The 20,073-nt window shown below is 33.4% G+C and overlaps 2 protein-coding genes across 2 annotated transcripts in view; one reads left to right on the plus strand and one right to left on the minus strand.

Annotated features, from left to right (window-relative positions):
* LOC129000960 (cell division control protein 45 homolog) overlaps positions 1-4,376 on the minus strand; it is a 50,560-nt gene extending 46,184 nt beyond the window's left edge. Inside the window, exons 1-3 of the mRNA XM_054428058.1 lie at positions 4,279-4,376; positions 2,684-2,836; positions 1,506-1,643 (exon numbers count right to left, since the gene is read on the minus strand). Coding sequence (XP_054284033.1) covers positions 1,506-1,643; positions 2,684-2,836; positions 4,279-4,329 — 342 coding nt within the window. The 5' untranslated portion in view covers positions 4,330-4,376. The remainder of the gene's footprint in view (positions 1-1,505; positions 1,644-2,683; positions 2,837-4,278) is intronic.
* A 1,888-nt stretch (positions 4,377-6,264) lies between these two features.
* On the plus strand, positions 6,265-19,127 carry LOC129001093 (uncharacterized). The gene is made up of 6 exons (XM_054428263.1): positions 6,265-6,411; positions 8,127-8,226; positions 9,998-10,211; positions 10,946-11,031; positions 15,849-15,968; positions 16,775-19,127. Exons 2-6 carry the CDS (start codon positions 8,149-8,151, stop codon positions 16,925-16,927), a joined length of 651 nt encoding a protein of 216 aa, XP_054284238.1. The 5' UTR covers positions 6,265-6,411; positions 8,127-8,148; the 3' UTR covers positions 16,928-19,127.
* Positions 19,128-20,073: the final 946 nt, after the last annotated feature.

Raw genomic sequence — 20,073 nt, forward strand, 5'->3', positions numbered from 1 at the left:
AATAAATAATTATCAAAGAATTATCTAGAAGACACAAGGAAGCAAAATAATGATTCTCCTCTCAAAGGGCCCGTCCTAAAGTTTTACACAAAAGGTTTACCTATGTTAGGTTATGTTTGGCTGCTGTCAGCGTTGACACTTGTCCATGCTAAAAGGGCCTAGTGACACCAGCTGGCTTTCAGAGTCATACCAACCAAACAAACTGAAATATACAATTCCAAGTGATCAAAGATTATACTAGAAGACATAAGGTAGCGAAAAAGTGAATCTCTTCTATAAGGGCCCATCTCGATTTCGGCCCTTTAGCAGCTACAGCCTTAGTTGCAGTTTGGACTCAATTTGTTACAAGGTCAAGAGGCAGCTTTGTCATTGTAAATAGTATAAAATCTGTTTACTTGTTGATAGTAGTCATTAACATAGTAATCATCAAAGCATTGGGTCAACTCAGGACGATTACAAGCCCTCATCGCATCATGAACAATTCAAATGAAAATACTCCCGTCGCAGCTAACCTGCAGACTAAGCAAAATTTCCATTTGCCTGATTGGATTTACACTAAAATGTCTCCTTAAAAATATCACATTTATTCCCATTTAAATATAATTAGTTTAACGAGTACTTAGGTTTGCTGAAACAGGGAGGGTAAAAAAAGTTTTTTTTTTCAAATGTTAATAGTTTAGTAAGATGGCCTATGAATGCATTTTCCAAATTTGATCAAAATATGTTCATAAACAAGCAAACTACAATAGTGTACTTATACTCCATAAGAATAACATGAGAACTTTAAGTTAGTTTACTATTTTTTGGAATTTTTTCTGTACCCATTTCCATTAGGTTATTAAGCGCACAATAACGCTTCAATATACTAAATTATTTGTTTTTTTAAGCTCTACAAAATGGTTTGGAAAGAAATCGCAAAATTTTATACGTTTTGCATAAAACACCCCCACAAAACAAGACGAAAGAAGCTAGGTTTGTAAAACGGATAGAATTGGTTAGGTGAACCATGTGAATCGACGATGATTACAAATTTCTTCAACAGATGTAATGAATCCCATTTCACAAAAGATCGATAGCCAAAAGTGATGCATCTAGTTTTTTGGTACATGTACTACAGTAGACTCCCTCTTATCCGGACACCTTTTAACCGGACATCGGTTTAACCGGACTACACTCGACGGAAATGACATCTCTTAACCGGACAATTTTTACCAGCACATTGGTTTAACCGGACTATATCGGCAGTACCCTAGAGGAGAAATCGGATGATGTGGATTATGAGTATATTTTAAGTGGTTCCATGCAGGCAGGGGGAAGAGTTAAGAGTATCATCATCTGGCTAATTTACCAAACGATTGATGTTTGTTTTGTTTTATTCATATTACCCAGTGATAATTTGCCAGATTATTACACAACTAGACTATTTTATATTAGTGGTCTATAGACTAAACTTAAGACTTATTGTTGGCGGTAACATTTTTTGTCAGAGAAGCTTTGTAACAAACCTGTTCATTGTTATAAATGTTGCAAACGTCGGTCGGGCGATGATTGTCGACAATGTAAAATATTACGTCTGGCTCCGGTTGCAGTATCTCTACAATATCAAGAGTTCCTCCGCAGTTCACAAGGATCACATATTTCACCTAAACACAAATATATCAGTTACAAAAATAATAAAGCAATCAAAATTCAAAATCTCTAAATTACTTTGGAATAGGCCAAGTGATATAGCCAAGATGATGAAAATGTATAGGAATTTTTCATAAAATTTAGAGATAGGCTAATGATGCGATGGTTTCATGACTGTGAGACATTTAACTATGGTGCAGTGATTGCGGGAGATCTTTGAGCTGGCGCTGTGACCGCGGAATGTGTTGAGGATCACCCTTGAGTGCATGTTGAAAGTTGTGTCGTGATCGCAGGAAATGTTCAAGATGACGATGTCTGCAAGATATGTTGACGAAGATACCGTGACCGCGAGACATGTTGACGATGGCACCGTGACTACAAGACCAGGTATATTGGACATTGTGTTTTTGGTCCAGGGATAAAAAAAAAATAGTAAGTTAGGCCGAATGGAAAGTTGGGAATTTTATTCCAGAAATCACGTAGGTGCCTTAATATTGCCCAGGAAGGTTGGATAACAGAATATTCTACAGTATAGGCCTACCAACAAAAGTACACAAAATATAACCTCGCTTGAAACATGAAATTATTAAAATAAATTTTTTATTTAGCAAAGCAGAATTTTCCACTTTATAGAAAGTGGTCTCATAAAAATCTTACACATGCATGACGTAGCCCTACACAATATTGCAGTAGGGCCTAGTTCAGTTTACATGGTTGGCAAGGGATTTGGTGGAAAGGCGTTTAAAAGATCAAACAACAGCTTCAGGCAATGAAGATAACATAGCTCCACTTTTTTTACCATAGCTAATATAAAAATGACATCATCGTAATTAGATGATGTCAAATAATTTGTTAAAACAGCTAATGTGTAAACTACAATCTTGAAAACATAGGACATGAACAAAACTTAGAAAAAAAAACAAATGGCTTGGTAATTTGTTCTCTTAAGGACTTTTTTGTTACCTAAGCTGTTTGTGGATGTATTGGATTTAGATGCTGAGGTCAGCCAGATCCAACTTCAAATATTAGTAACAACGATGCAAAAAATACTTACTTCTGATGCATGTTCTTCATAAGCTGTAATCATATCTTGGATACCTTGAACCGGAACTAACGAGTAAACAATACTGTCGCATTGGAAAAGCCATTGCAAGATTTTGCAGGAACAAGCAGCATCAATGTCACTGTTAGCAAAAACTAATACTTTCTGAAAACAAAATTATTAAGCATCAAAATAAATAAAAGGACTTAAGTTATATAGGTCTAGTTGTAACTTAATTGGATCATAGGCCTAGTGTCTTGTGGATATAGGCCTAAGAAGCCTAATTTAGCTTAAAGTTACTTCAAAACTAGATGACATTAAGTTAATAGTACCAAATTTAAATATATTTAGCAGTTAATGTTCAAAAGATTTTTCCCAAAATTTGAAATTTAAAAATAGGTAAATTATATATAAAATAAAAGTACAAGTGACAGTTCCCGTTTGTGTAGAGCTAATTTAGCTCTGGTAATGAAATATAGCTTAAGCAATCAAAAACTGAGAGGCAATAAATCTCTACTATTTGTAGAATTAACGATACATATGGCACTAAGTTAGGCCTCTATGGAGAACAACTGAATTAAGTTTAATCCTAAACTTAGATGATAGGCCTAGAATAAATTTCAAAAGTAAATAATTTAGGACTTAATAACCTTCAAACAATATTTTATTTATTTATTTAACTTATTGAGGGAAAACTCCATTTTACATTTGGATACAAAGATGACAAAATGTTACATTTCAGGCTTATACATGTCATACATGAAGATAGACGAGACTTTGTAATTAGCTAACAATGATAAAGAATCAAAAACAAGTAAGTAAACAGTAAAATAACTCACTTAAAGATTGGCAACTAGAACAAAAAGACTCAACTAGGTAACCTAAAACAACACAGTACAAGACGAGGAAAACATGCAAAAAATTACTTACGGTATAAAAATAAATTATATATACAAGATTTTGAAAATAATTGAATAGTGACGATTTCCCTGGTAACTTATTTGAGACTAAGTTATGGAGAAGAGGAGCAAGAGCAAGAATAACTTAAGGAGTAAGAGTAAGCAACTAGGCAACAAAACTTAAGTACAGATCTGGTAGGTAGTAAAATCTGGATAAAAAAATAAGTGCAGTATCAATAGGCTTATTAAGTTTTTATATAGGTAATGCAGTCTGGAAAACCAACACTTCACGATATTTTCAGAACCTAAAATTGGTAATGACGAAAGAAAGAATAACAAAAAGTAAGCCTGTTTATTAGGCCTACATTAAAAATAAAAACTGTCAAGTTCATTAAAAATAAAAACTGTCAAGTTCAGACAGAACAATAATCCGTTTTAAAAGGCTACCTGAACACACATTAAAAATAAGTTAAAAACCCAGGTTGATCCTAATTAAGCTTCCTGTTTACATCTTTCGACATTATCTAAGGTTGATAATGACCTAGAGAATCTTAAACAATGCAGAATTGGCAGATCATGCAACATTGGCCTAAATAGTAAACAGATTAACCTAAAAGTAGGTCGGCCAGAATTTGATTAGGCCTAGTTAATTTCCCGGATTTAATCAATCTAATGAAAAAAAGTATTAGTGAAACTTCTAGCCCTTACCTTGCCTATAATCTTTTTGTAGAAATCATTTACAATATCGTGTACGTACATTTTACACTAAATTTAACATGGTCTTCTGAAACACAACATCTTTCACAGACTCAGACTATCTTAGAAATTTGAGCGCGAAATTTTAGGATGGTCAGTGCCGATTAGATCACACAATTAACTATGTTAAAATACAAGCACTATAATAAGGAGTATTTGATTTAACCCTTACCAAAATAATATTATTTACAGTATCAATGAAAATGTGACCCCAAACAAGAAGTTTCTAAAACCTTTGGCTCAAGAAATACAATTATATTTAGTCTTACAATATCATACCAGTATTTCTATTACGCTTTTAAATTAAAAATAATTTGTTTATCAATTTTAAGATAGGGACGCCACTACGTGCGTATTTAACCCAAATATGATTGAAGGATGAGTGTGGGACAAGTGACAAGTGGCGCGATCTTGTAGTCTTGTTAGTGACTAACGCCGACAAATCAAATCATCATAAAAAAATCATAAATCAATCATTTATTATCATGGACATTTACATGCATTGACATTGTCAGTGGAGCAGAACATAAAATGCCAATGTTCATTGTCTAAATAATCACAAATTCCTTTCAAATACAGGATTAACAATCACAATAGAATAAACAATTAACAAATTAATAATAATAATTAACAAAATTGAAGAAAACAAAAATAGACTATATAGAAATAATTAACAGAATTAGATGTAGGCTTAAAGTTACAGACTTATCACAGGTTGTTCCAGGAACTCTTCAATAGACACGTTCCTTAGACACAGCAGTTAATTATGAATAGCCAATTAATGGTAACTAAGGGACCTACAGTTTATAGTGGAATCCAAGCCACTTTTTCCCTTGTAATCAACGAATTGCTCTAATTATCAGGATAGTACTGCGGATAGTCGTGGTACTCACTAGGGCGGACGTTAACCCACACACCAGGGAGCATCGCATCCACAGTGCATGCCTATAAATATCCACAATTCGTGACCTCCTATAAAAAAAAATGAAAAAAGTAAGTAGGTAGCTGGATTACAGGCACGGCCACCTTTAACTTTAACTCCAAGGCCGCGGCCTGGTAAGAATTGGCAACTTCGCAAGTAGGGTTGTTTAGTGTCAGACGTCCCATAAGATAACATGTCAGACAGGTGACATCAGCTCATTAATTCGCATTTATTGATTTAAATTTATGAACATAAATGTATTAAAATATTTAAAATAAAACATAATGCAGAATTAATTGAAACCCCATACAATATGAATCGAAAATCTATATCTGTACATTTGAAGAGAAGTCAATATTTTCATAGTCCAGTAACCAAACTTTCGTAAATACACAAATACCATTAGCTGCTTCCAAGCGAAACAGCCGTTACAACCCTACTTGAGTTGAGACGTTGCCACTTCAAGGTCGCGGCCTGGAGTTAAAGACAGCCGTACGACGAGCGACGACGCCACCGTCCCAGTGATTTTGATTTATAATGTTAATTAATTAAAACATTCTTTCATCGTTCATAAAGGGCTTTCTGGAAAAAAACAACTAAAACTAACAAACAATATAAAATTAGTGTTTTTATCATTTATAATAAACACATAACATTTTGCATCAAATTTCGTACCATATAAATAATAAAAGCCATTTAAGAAAAACAGATAGTTTGAAGCAAAACAAAATTAATTGATAGAAAATTATCTTAAACCCATTGCACTCACAATGGTCAGGGATTACCGCTTGAATTTTATCACGAAGCTATCTATATTCCATTTAGTATTGACTACAAAAATATTAATTGATACTATGATTTAAACACAAATCCATTTGGTATTTTGTCTAATTATATACAACGCAACTAAGTACGGTCCATTTGGAACGTGTTTATTTTGAAAGAGAGCAGCGCTACAGATACAATGTTTCTGCTGGTATACAATGTATTGATTGCTTGGCTAGTGACGTTGTAAAACCCCAAAGCAAATGTAACAAGCACACACAGTTTGAAAATATAGCATACTTGATGTATTTTCTACTGATATTTTCCTATAAATAAGATTAGTTTCGCTACATTTTCAATATTTTAACCTATACTTGTGTATTTTCTGTGATATTTTGGTGAGTATATTACGAATTTCATTCATACCACTGCCAGGACCTGCCCATTCAAAATTATTGAAGCAGCCTGGCTTGTCAATAAAATGTAAATTGGTTGCTTATTCAAACAAAGTGAAACTTGTAAGGAAATATTCCTACTTCATTTGTTGTTGAATTTTATATTTAAAGTTACCTTAATTTTTTACCTCATGATACTTTATAAAAAATTATTTGATTGAGTTAGAATTATTAACGAAAGGTTTTTGTTATTTTAAAGTGCAATAAAAGCTAGGTACTTGTCTAACCCATGACCATAGATTTAATAAGTTTTTCAAGCAATAACCTTGTGTAGTACCATTTCAAAACAAAACTTTTTCCAAAATATATGCCTATTATTTCAGCAATGAATGTACTGTACTAAAAATAATGTGTTAGCATGGTACAAGCAGATGGCCCACTCCTGATAAACTCAAACACTATTTTTTAATCTGAAGGAAACAAAAATATATATAATTGGAAATTGCTTAATATATTGGCTAAACACTTTAAAGTTACACACATTGCAAAACTGACAACTCTAGAGTTTATTACATAATTATGTTTGTGAATACATGTATTTTAAGTGTGTGTATATACAATTAATTTAAAATAGTAGGTATTAAAAATGAAAAGTAATAAATATTTTTAAATTGTTCGGATAGTGCTCAGGTACAAGAATTTAGATAATTTCTTCGATTAAAGATTTCATTTTGTGTTTTTTACTGTATGAACTCTTTATTTGAGTAGGTATATCTACACAAAATCTATATCTATAAAAGAGGAAGTATGTATGTTGAAAGCCTGAAAGTTGCATTACAATCTGTCGAGCGGTTTCGGAGTCCATAGGGTATGTAATGCAAATTTCAGGCTTTATTAAGCTTTATTCAAGGATGGTTTGTGTGAAGTTTGATGCAGATCCGTCCTAACGGCTCCGCCCCAGTGGCTCTGGAATTTCCCATGTTAACCTTATGAGTACTCATATTTAAATGGAAATGGAATTAAAGAATCTTAACAGCTATTTCAACTAAACAATTTGATTATGCGAGGTTCAAAAAAAGTTATAAGGTTTACCAACAGGGTGCAGCACTATTATTGTTAAATTTATGACAACAGCTAATTTGAACCAAAAGCAGCAACAAAAAGCTGTGATACAAAATGAGAACTGTCAAAGTAGGATTTTTACAGAGTTATGTTTATATTTTTAATTTAATAAATCATTTTTGATACTGTGGGAATAAGACGTTTTATTTTTTAAGTGCATAATTCATTAACTTATTGACTTTCTTTTTTCCTATTTGTTTACAAAAATTTATTGTGTTTGTATGGTTTATTTCCCCAAAAATAATGTTTTGAAAACTGAGTAGCCCGTTAATACTTTTAGTGGATCACTAAGAGTTTATCCACATACAAAAAATCTAAGGAACATAATTATTCTCTTTAGCATTCTCTTCCCGTTGCGAAGCACAGGTTTGACTGCTAGTTACTATAATCATGTACATCTGAAAGAAAGGACAGTGAAAATTATTTTAAGTATGGTACAGTATATTACCATAGATAAAACATACTCTTAATACAATTGAAACTGTAAACACCAGATCTAGAAATTTGATTTGGCTAATGTTGTAGCAGAAAACATATTATAAATTTGTCAAAGGGTTTTAATATTCAATTACAAAGTGTTGGATATTTTTCTCCAGATTTAGCTGTCTATGAGTCACAATGCCTTTGCCCATTCAGAGGTGCTTCTTCATCTTCAGTCTTCGACAAGGCACAATGCTGATTGCTGTTGTCCAGCTGGTAGGAATTTCAAATTATTTGTACTCTTTATTTATTTTAATACTGACTACTGTACTATTAAAGACCAACTAATAGTAAAATACTATTTAGTTTGATGTAAAGAGAAGAATTTTTATATTTTAAAATTAGAATTAAGGTACTACATATTTTAAGTGTCAACTAATGATCCTGGGCAGTAGTTTGCAAATAAAGGCCTTTTTATTTATTTACTGTAGTCATAAACTTCCACTGTAGGAACATCCACCATTATTGTCAGAAAACTGACTTAACATCATCATGGGATTAATACCCCCCCCCCTGCAGCAAACCTGTAGACCAAGCAAATTTCAATTTGTCTGACTCGATCTTTACTCAAATACTGTATTTCCATAAACAAGGCATATTTATTCCCCATTTAAATAACATTAGATTTAACATGTACATAGGTTTGCTGCTATGGGGAAGGGAAAAGGTGTTTTTTGATTAAATGTTATTAAAATAGGCATTGACCTGTATAGTCAATGGTATATGACAAAATAAATAAGTTTGGAAAATTTGATATAAATGTATCCCCCATGTACATTGTACAAGCAAACTACGAAAGTTTTCTATTTCTACCTAAGAATAACATGAAAATTTTAAATGTACAGTTATTTTTTTATTTCATTTGTTTTCCTTATCACTTTTTGTACAACAAAGCTTCAATATAGAAAATAATTTTTTTCTACACAATAGTTGTAATGAAAATAGGGCATTTCCATTTTTAAAGGTACAAATTAAAAAAAAACTATTTTAGAAAAAAACCATAACACCTTGTTCCCATCACCCAATCTTGCTGGTTAGAGAAATCATCAAGTTTATCCCGCCCTACTCATCAAGCCAAATTTGATCAAAATCAGACCAAAATTAGGTACTCAAGTTAACACGCTCACAACCACACACACACACATACATATAAATATATCAGTCCTAAGTCTAGGTTTTATGCGTTAATACAAAAACATAATGTGACACATATAATGATAATATTGTAGGTGGCTTTTATAGCTACTTCCCTATAGGCAAATTTGCTAAAATGTAGGATTCTTGGGAAAGGTATACTGTGAACGCCTTCATGCACCACTATAATACCACAGATCCTACCCTGGGGATGGATTATATGACCAAACAACAAAACTCGTTTTATTTTGAATGCCAACAAAAAATCATTATTTATATGTTTACGAATGAAAAGACAAAATCTAGATTTGCTTTTCACTTGATGCCTTGCACTTGGGAATTTGAAATTTACAATTACAATTCTTGATGAATGTTTTGGCAAAGTGACAGTCAACCAATAATTTACCCTTTACTGTACTGGCAATGATTTAAGAAAATAAATTAAAATGATAAATGGAATTGTATATATAACATCCAATCCTTTAGGGGCGGAAGAGGTTTTATGTTTGTTTGAGAGTGCAAGAGAAAAACTCCTCTGGAACAATGAGGGAAAACATCTCTCGGCCCATAGCATGTCACATGCAAACCGCGGGCTTGGACTCAGCAACAGTGAAATTGTTGGGGTTTGAACAATCAGGACACATTTATTTTAAAGTACGATTTCTTTATGCTTAGGCACCTAATTTATAGTAAAACTAACTTTTATAGGTTTAACAAAGTAAAATTATGTTTTGTTTAAAGCGATAGTGTTTTTCTTGAGGTAGAAAAACTACACTAATTTGGACTCAAATGATAGTTTTTAAAGTTTTTGATGGACGTTTTATAAACTCAAGCTTCAATATTAATTCCACAGCTGCTCTCTGCCATTGGACTGTTCCTGCTGCTGCTGGGTAGCGCTCATGCACAGGAAATGGCTACAATGCTAGAAGCTGACATAGAAGACTCGGCTCAGCGAGAGGGAATTGTCCTCTCATCAGAGGACAGTGGATTATTTGGCTCGGAAGTAATGATCAACTCATTCAACCAAAATGACATACGGCTCCATAAAGCGCAACATCTTGCGATTGGTATGTCTCCCAACATAATGTTTATGAGTGATAATGTGAAAAAAATTATACTTTACTTACCTTTAATACAATTGTGCTGCTTTTATGGTTAAAAAAGTTTTCTCAAGCTTTTAAACATTTTTCAATGTTCTTAACTTTGCTGGGTGTAGTTTAAAGAAGGCCTCCTCAATATGTAAACAAGTTTTAAAATTTGGTACTTAAAACCAAATGTGTAAGATACTTTGTCCTAAAAGATTGTTTTAGTTTGTTTTATAACATAAACATAATTTTGTTATTAATAGAAAGAAATACGAAGCAGTTTTAAAATCGTGTATCAAAAAAGAAGTTTTAACAGAGGGAAATATAAGATTTGTCCCGGATTAAAATACAAATTCGTTCACAAGGAAATTGGCTATGCTTAATTAATGTACTGTATTATATAATGTAAATACTATTAATCTCCATACAATATTTCCTGGAATTGATAATAAAAATGTTATGATTAATTGTACATACAAACAACTTTAAAGACAAATATAACGAAATGACAATGAGTTTTATGCTATAAAGTAGAAAATTATTACAGCCACATATAGGCCTACATTCCTCTGAAATAAAAAGAAAATATTAATTGCAATCAAAACAGAACAATCACAACTTTCCCTGTGCTATCAAGCCGATAGTGTGCTTCAAAACAGGTTATACACAGCAGAGCTGTTAAAATTTTATGTATTTTTATATGTTATTTGTTGCAGTGGTTATCATCACTCTCTACACTGGAGTAGCCATGACTACAGTTCTCTTGTTCTCCTGCATTTTATTGCTCTATGGAGCTATAATGGTAAATACACTATTTTTTTTGTTGCCAAATAAATTTAATTCTGTGTACACTATCTATATCTATAAAAGAGGAACTATGTATGTATGTATACATATGTGTATATACGTTATGGACTCCGAAACCGCTCGACAGATTGTAATGAAACTTTCAGGCATTATTAAGCATCTTTCAAGGATGGTTCGAGTGTAGTTTGGTGCAGATCTGTTAAAAGGGCTCCCTCAGAGGGTTTTTTAGTTGAGGGCCAGTGGGCCAATGTCAGACGTTTTGATCTACAATGTTTACAAATAAATATAATTTAAAAGCAGAGTGCAGCACAGAAAACTATTTTACTTTTGAATAAGTCCAAATGTATTTAACCCCAATCGCAGCACACCTGTGCACTCAACAACGTTTAAATTCTCTAATGTTAAATATTAAAAACATCAAAACCTTTATCAAAGTATTATGAACAATAAAAGGGATGACAATGCCTTCATATTTTTATCTTTCGTTCTATACCCACACGATCTAACATAAATTATTAACTGAATAATAATCGTGTGTGCTATCTCGGGTTTTCAAATGCCTCTCAATTTGTCATTAAACCCACCACATTACTGTAATTAAAAGAAAGAACTCCAATAATAATGCAAAACTTAAATCCACCAAAGCTGTGCAACGTTACCAGACTAACGATTAAAAAAATGACGTCAAAATTGATTAAAGCAAAAATTATCAGTGGTAGGTTTAAGGGAGGAATAGTCTTAATCCCAAGAATACTGATGATTTCATCAAATCAAATCAAAACATCCTTTATTCATTATGTACAAAATATACATGAATAGTGTCAATTCCTAAGAAAACCAACATAAAAATAATATAAATAAATAAGCCGTACAACACTCATCGGAAAAAGTCATTGAGCTTATAGCAACACTTGTTACATAAAAACTTAAATTAACTTTTTTTTAAATGACCTGATAGCCCAGGCAAATTAGACATATGCTCCCCAAAAAATCGTCTAAAGCTGGAAAGTGTTTTAATACCTTTTGGGGGTCCCAAATAAGACTCCTGTGAGTTTGCGACGGATTCTGACGTCTGCTTAAGTTTTGGGAGTCGAAATAATATGAAAATTTTGCACTTTTTTCCGTTTTTCGCTTATAACTCCTAAATAACGAATCCTAAGGAAAATGTTGTCAAGAGGTGTCTTTTAGTGCATTAAATTCCGCGTCGATTGATGTTAAATACGTCAAAATCGGCCGAGCCGTTTAGCCGCTGTAGCTTTTCAAAGTTGGGATATTTTCATCAACATGGCCAAAAGGTTGATTATTTGACCAGTTTTTGACTTACAACTCCTAAACGACGCATGCTTTACAAAAATGCGCCTGTAGTTAGTTTGGAAAACACAAAATTTTTCGTAGTATTATGATTATGAATGACTAGATAGTGGTTTATTTCATGGTTATCATCCAGAGGTTTTTCCAAGAATGTGTGAAGGGAAGGGTAGCAAGACCCCTATGCAATTTTAAATCTAATATTGTTGAGGGGGTTACAAAAATTCTAGGATCCGCCCTAAGCTCCCATTTATACGATCCCATCTCTGGACACTCCGGAATGATGTTAAGCGATTCTAATATATAATAAGATATTACAACGAGAAAGATTTTATTAAATATAGCAAAAATGTTATTTTTTAGCTTAATAAACAAAAGATGATAATGGGACGGATGTACATAGTTTTACTATGTATTTAGCCTATTAAAAAAAACAATTGGGATTTTTTGTAGATTTTACCATATAACTTTTCTACTTCTCATCATTGGAATCTTAAGAATAAGGATTCATTCTTTGCTCTTATTGGTCTTGCCACAAATGGTGACATTCGGTACCATCTTTTTCGACAGATATCGAATTGAGATAATCGTGCCCACGTGCCCCTTGCAAGTCTTTCAGACATTAGTGCATTATATCCCTGCATTTCATATGGAGCGAGAAAGTGTAAACCTTTTTAACATGTACACGATGGTCGAGATAGGTAGACGGAGTTGAGAAGTTCTTGTCGAACCGGTGGATTAGCCGTAGTGATGGGAGTAAACCCATTGACGTTAATTTTCCATACCTATCTCTCCGAATTAAGTACAATTTTAAATGAGCTCTAAAGGATTGGTGAATGAGCAGCCCCTTTTGTTAGAATCAAAGTCAAAATTAGTTGAAAGTGTCCTCTAGAAGAGACCAACCCTCACTTGATTTGGATATTTTCTGATCCCAACCATGTATAGGGCCAACCTGCTTCTGCAACTTCGCCAAGCGTTGTAACCCGTCAGAACACAGTGAGATCCACATTGATTGGAGTAAACAGCATGAGTAGTTTTAGGCTACATGAATAGTTCGATTTTCGACTCTTCTACATCACGCTTTCTTCATCAAACTGCGCTAGTGGGTACGGACCTATTTTTAATCCAAAGTATGATTCAAATTGAGGCTTGGATTTAATGTGGTAAATTAATGTGGAGTTTTAATGTGGTAAATTAATGTGGAGTTTTAATGTGGTAAATTTAATCACGTGTTGACTGAGGGGGCAGATTCTTCTTTAACCTTTGCTGTTGCCATCACAGCTCATTAATGTCACCACTTCCTTTTATTCTGCACAGTTTATGGTCATTATAGGCTTGCCTATTTACGATTTTCTTGCAAGCTGTGCCTTTCCATTATGCTTTATACATATCTCGCGTTGATGCTATCATATGGGATAACTGCTGAGCTGATTGACATGAGCAAACTATTTTCAGTAAATGGGTCGTGACACTGGAACCATTTGATGAATTTTTTTTTATCCCACCGTATCCGTGGAGTTTATATTGTCAACTTGCTGATAATATGTTGAAGAGGTGATCCCACAATATACCTTAACTTGATGGGTAGCATTCACTGCGATGGGCCTGCCAGCGAACCATCGGGCTAGGTCCACATCATTGATTCCCCTATCTCGGAAAAAGCTCTCCACAGTAAGATGTTGCTTTCATGAGCACTTACTTGTTCATAGGCCATGCTGCAGGATCCATGACGTCACACTAGTGGATATATTCACTGCCATATCCCCTATGTTTTTGGTAATTAGGCTGGTTGTTTGTCAGATTTCAATGGTAAGATTTTAAACTTGACAAGCATCTGATCTAGTGTTAACAATCAATAGCGGTTAAATGGTGAAGCCGATCTTAATGATTTGGAAAACATTCTACGCAGACGTTTATGCTCTTCAAACTAACTACAGGAAAATTTTTTCTATCGCATGCGTTAGAAGATGTAAGCCAAAAACTGAAAGATGGATACAGGGATAGATCGTATATAATGGGTGGTTGGGATGAATCCTGGAATTTTCGGAACCTCAGACAACAATATTAGACTTAAAATTACATAGGGGGTCTTACTCTCATCACACCTTATTAGATAAACCTCTAGATGACCATCATGGAATAAACCACTATCTAATAATTCATAATCCATTTAAGGACAGGATCCATGTTGTTACCAATTTTATTAAAATTTCCCAACTTTAACTTTAATACTTTTTTCAATGAAATGGCGTCCATACAAAGTAGGTAACAATCAATTGCCGTTATTGATTAATAAAAAAACATTATACGCAGAATTTTGTGTTTTCAAAACTAACTACAGGTGTACTTTTGTATAGCATGCGTCGTTTAGGAGTTTTAAGCCGAAAACTGGTGAAATAATCAACCTTTTGGCCATGTTGATGAAAATATCCCACCTTTGAAAAGCTACAGCGGCTAAACGGCTCGGACGATTTTGACGTATTTAACATCAATCGACGCGGAATTTAATGCACTAAAAGACACCTTTTGACAACATTTTCCTTAAGATTCGTTATTTAGGAGTTATGGGCGAAAAACTAAAAAAAAACAAAATTTTCATAGTTTTTTTACTCCCAAAACTTAAGCAGACGTCAGGATCCGTCGCAAACTCACAGGAGTCTTATTTGGGACCCCCAAAAGGTATTAAAACACTTTCCAGCTTTAGACGATTTTTTGGGGAGCACACCCTATATTTGATCTAATTTGCCTGGACTATGAGGGAAGATGCAGACTTAATGCAATCAGGCAGGTTGTTATAAAATTTAATACCAGAGTAGTGGGGCGAAAGTTCAAAGGTAGAACCAACCATCCGAATTACCCTCTGAATTTAAGCAACTACAATTTCCTTAGTGTCTTGCTTTCGCAATCACCATTATAAGGCACTAGGGCAATCCCTGACTATCGTCGGCTTAAATGTAGAAAAAACATGCTTTTCACACAGACAGATGTATTTTGTTAGCGCAGCAACGCGCGCCAGGTAACTGCTAGTAGTAAATAAATGTCAAGGATAATAAGGCATAATATTTACAGCACACATGGACATCCAGCTAACTTTTTTATAAGGGGGGTCTGGAGGATGACCCCGGAAATTTAAAAAAATAGGTACAAAATGTTTCATTTAACCGTTGACTATTGTATACTGAAGTTGTATCAATAGTCAAAGATTTAAAACATTTGTGTACTTAACCAATTTGTGTTTTTTCACATTGTTTTGTTGTAAAATCTAAAAAAATGTGTAAATGTTACTGTAAATGCAATGTTGGTTATACTATATCTTTAAGAGTTTAAAGTTAACATTTGACTGAGCAAGAGTTATAAATTGTTGCTTGCAAGACGAAGGGGAGTAAGTACATAGACTTATCATATTGACTACTTACACTCTTCGTCTAGCAAGCGGAGAAATGACCCCTTCACATGCAATTATGTATGGTACCGGTAGTTATCCAGCTATCCTTATTCCCACAGCACGTCAGACAACTACTGGTACCATGGATCAGCGTAGTTCTGCTGGGCCTTGTATTTTGCTGCACAGCTATGCTGGTCTCCATGTTCTTGGCTCATGGTACGAGGGCCTTCATCATACTGGTAAGTACAGTACTACTCCTCCGCTCACTAAATTTAGGGGGTTTGACGGGAAGCAAGCCATCCCCTTAACCTCACCCTATCTTTGATACAACAGCCGATAGCTGATATAAGCTAAAAGAAGTGGCGAGGGAACCCAGGAAACCTTCCTTAAACGGCCTAAATTTGGTGAACTGACCATAATTCCGAGTTGAAGTTATATTATAGTTGACTGGTACGGTAGCGTAGTCCTGTAATCCAGCTACTAGGAGGTCACAGATTGTGGATATTTATTGGCATGCACTGTGGATGTGATACTCCCTGGTGTAGATTCCCCTCTGCACTAGTGAAGTACTACGACTATCCGCAGTACTATCCTGATAATTAGACCAATTCGTTAATACCAAGGCAAAAATGTCGTTAGGATTAGGATTCCATTATAAACTGTAGGTCCCTTAGTTGCCGTTAGCTGTATGCGCTATTTATTAACAGCCCAAGGATTAATTAAGGATTAATTAACAGTCTAAGGAATATGTGTCGGCTAACAAATCTACAAGATTACGCCACTCAATCTACACTCATCTCCATTCATACTTGGCTTAAAATACCGTACCGTATGGTCGCCATTTCAATGAAATGTAAAAGTAAAGTAAAGACTATGCCACCCATGCCAAGTATCGCCATCCTAAACTTTTTATGTTTTTTTAAAGAAAACAGCTTTATTGTTGCTTCAAGTTTCTTTTTTAATTCTCAGGTACCGGTACCGCACAGGGTATCTGTTGACTTTTGATGATAAGTTTTGAAAGTTGGTAACCCTGTAATTTTTGCAGGTAGTGGGCAGTCTACATCTTGCGCTGGGATTCTACCTGTGGCTGGTTGTCTATTCCCACTACAGAGAGCTCTGCGAGTTTGATAGAGTCACTTGCAGTACATCTCATCACACCCTCAAACTTGGCTACCTTCACTTCCCTGACAGTGTCTAACTTCCTCTGTACATTTATCTAACTCCTTATGAATATTACCAAAACACCCCAGGCCCCTATACCCCTAAAGATCTTTCTGAGCATCTTACTTCAACCTTTAAGTTTCTCTAACGGCTGAACGATTGTCCTGAAAGTCCCCTTTTAATGAGTTAACTGATCAGTCTAAATAATGATATAATACTTTTCCTAAATACCCGACCTCCATATTTGCTTGCTGATTACTGTAAAATACTGTCATTCCTATTTTCACTCTACATCTATGAAAAAAAACCGCCGCAGCAAACCTGCCGACTAAGCGAATTTCCATTTGTCGGAATTGATTTTCAATTAAATCTATTTAAATAACATTAGTTTTAACAAGTACCTAGGTTTGCTGCTACAAGGAAAACTAATAAAGTGTGTTTTTTAGTCAAATATAAATAGCTTAGTATACAGTAAATAAATTTGCCAAGTTTGATCAAAAAATATCCATAAACAAGCAAACTACAACATTTTACAATATTCTGTATTTTTGTTAAAAAATGTCAACATGACTATGACCTTAGTGTAGAAAGAAGTCGTTGATAATTAAAATTAGTTTAAAGGGTACTAATGTTTTTAAATATATATATATATATAAATTTGAACGAATGGTGTTTTTAGCCTCTGGGGACATCAAAATGAAAAAAGTATATTGGTCCCGGGCCTAGGTCTTACCATGGCCACATACGGTAATAGCTACTTCCCAATGGGGAAAATTGCTAAAATTAGGTAAATCCTCTTGTATGGAGTTATTTTGGAGTGACTTTGGTTATTCCAACCTCATCATATCATCATATTATAACTTATACATAAAATTACACATTTTTACTACAAAAGTGCTATAATCAAATCTTAATGGTATTATGCAACAGTAATTGTATTTGTTATTTTTTTCAACAATTATATACAGGACCTTTAGCTAATTTGGTGGTGGTACCTTAAAGTGAAATTTGGATTTCTTGATAAGAACCACTGATTTTTCATGGTTCACTTTTAATATGCAATACGTTTTAAGCAATAATATTTCATAATGAATCATATTCATAAACATATCACTTTTACTGGAGTAGACCTGCCACAAATCTAGCAGTTTTTTCAACTCCTACATAATTCTAGAGTAATTTGGCAATACAGTATCAAATCATCCTTCACGTAGTCTACTCTTGTTGTTTGTCAGCATCAAAATAAATTAAGTACATAAAGCATGAACATTTCTAAATGAAACCTCACTAAAACAGTCCCATTAATAAATGACACCAGTAAATAATTAAGAGTACATAATCATATTGAAGTAATTATTTTAATGTATGATGAATATTAATATTTTTAAAAAATTTGAAATTGTTTGTCCTATACTTTATCAAACCATTGATGAATTACTTGACATTATTTAAAAGTAGAGTGAAAATGGAGGATATTAAACCAAGATTAAGATTGTAATAAATGGTGTAATAAACATATATGTAAACTGTTTCAATGTGGAAAAAATCATGTTGTTTAAAGAAATCTGTTACTTTAATTAAGTTAAAAATATATAGTGATCTAAACATGTAGGTTTAATTAAGTTTAAGTTATTGATTTATTTAAAAATAACTAATGTTTTGGGATATTAGTGCTTCAAGCACATTTTTAATTGATTAAACCTGTGATAAACTAAACTAAACTTATTACAGTAGACCCCCTCTTAACAATCCCTAGCGGGACCGGGACCTAAGTCGTGTAACTCAAAAGGTCGGTTAAAACTGGCAATCCCTAAAAACTTAAAAAAAATTAAATGCTAATATTTGGAATTATATGATCATTATTCTGAAGTTGTGCGTGTATTATTTACAAAATAAACTACGCTAACCTCCTTTTCTTCTTAAGGATTGACGATAAAAGACACAAATAAACCCTACACATGGTAAAGACAAGTACTTTCAGTGGAATAAATCATAGTCCTAGGCAAGAATCAATAAAAATTAATACCTTTAGTAATATAAAGTGATGTTTTCAAAATATATGGTAATACAGTAAGGAACTTATTGTCGAAATTAAAGATACGAGCAACCATTTCGTTAAGAGACAAGATGATTATTTACCATAAATACAAAATAACAAATTCTTAGCAACATCCTGTCGAGTTTAGTGTATTGTTTCCATTACCAAGCGTGGGAGCGGAAATTCTGAGATTCCTAGAAAACAGTGGTTAAACCGTACTCTCTAAACAAGGTCGGTTAAAACAAACTGTAATATTTTACGGGCGAGGGGGGGTAATCTTGCGAGGTCGCTTAAGAGGGGGTCTACTGTAATAATAATAATTAAGATCAAAGTGTACAATTATCAGTCTTCCTTGGTAATTAATATAAACTTTTATTGTTTATGGCCATGTAGTCCTTAATAGGGGAGGGGAGGGGCAAGTTGTAAAAGTCTATTTATTTGCTGTTGATGATTCACTAAAACCATCGATTTTGAATACTTTTCTGTAGCAGACTTGCAGTCAAAGGTAAAATAAAGTCAATATTAATTTTTTGAATCAGGAAGATTACAATGTCATTGACAATATTTATTTTTACTCATAAAATATCTTTACTCAATCCATGTTGTTTAAGTCTTTAATTTTTTATAGATACTGAAATTTAAATAAATTAACTGCAAAACTAAAAATGAAAGATGGTGCTTATAAAAAGGTCAATCAGTAAATTATTATTACAATAGCATATAAAAAAAAAAAAAAAAAAAACTCTTTAAATCACAACAATTTGTTACTATGGACATAATGATTCCTGTTATCTTACTCACACATCCTCTACACCCTAAATGCTAAACAAGCTTTTATCACTGTATTTATAATGCAACATTAAAAGGTTAGTTTTTCATAGTAAAAATTAGCCTAAACACTCTGTGATTTTTATGGTGAAAGACTTCAAGCAATTCCAAGCAAGAAATAATTAGTTTAATGAAAGCACATGACTTTGACACAACAAATTGCTGAGAACTTTTTCTTTTTGTACAGCAACTAAAAAAGTACCAAAAAAGTAGGTATTTAAAAATTTAAAAGGAAATAGTTTGAATATATTTACCATTCAAACATAAGCCGGAATTTAAAAACACAACCTAGAAAACTAAATTTTTAACAGGACATT

Source organism: Macrosteles quadrilineatus, unplaced genomic scaffold, assembly GCF_028750875.1.
Source record: "Macrosteles quadrilineatus isolate MER2022 unplaced genomic scaffold, UCM_ALF_1.0 Scaffold_8__2_contigs__length_117827958, whole genome shotgun sequence".
NCBI classification, from domain to species: Eukaryota; Metazoa; Arthropoda; class Insecta; order Hemiptera; family Cicadellidae; genus Macrosteles; species Macrosteles quadrilineatus.

Bases quoted from the DNA above. Each gene is read 5' to 3' on its own strand.
- LOC129001093 (XM_054428263.1), top strand. From the start codon at position 8,149: ATGCCTTTGCCCATTCAGAGGTGCTTCTTCATCTTCAGTCTTCGACAA. The intron at 11,032-15,848 runs GTAAATACACTA...TTATTCCCACAG, and splicing joins TGCTCTATGGAGCTATAATG to CACGTCAGACAACTACTGGT. The intron at 15,969-16,774 runs GTAAGTACAGTA...TAATTTTTGCAG, and splicing joins CGAGGGCCTTCATCATACTG to GTAGTGGGCAGTCTACATCT.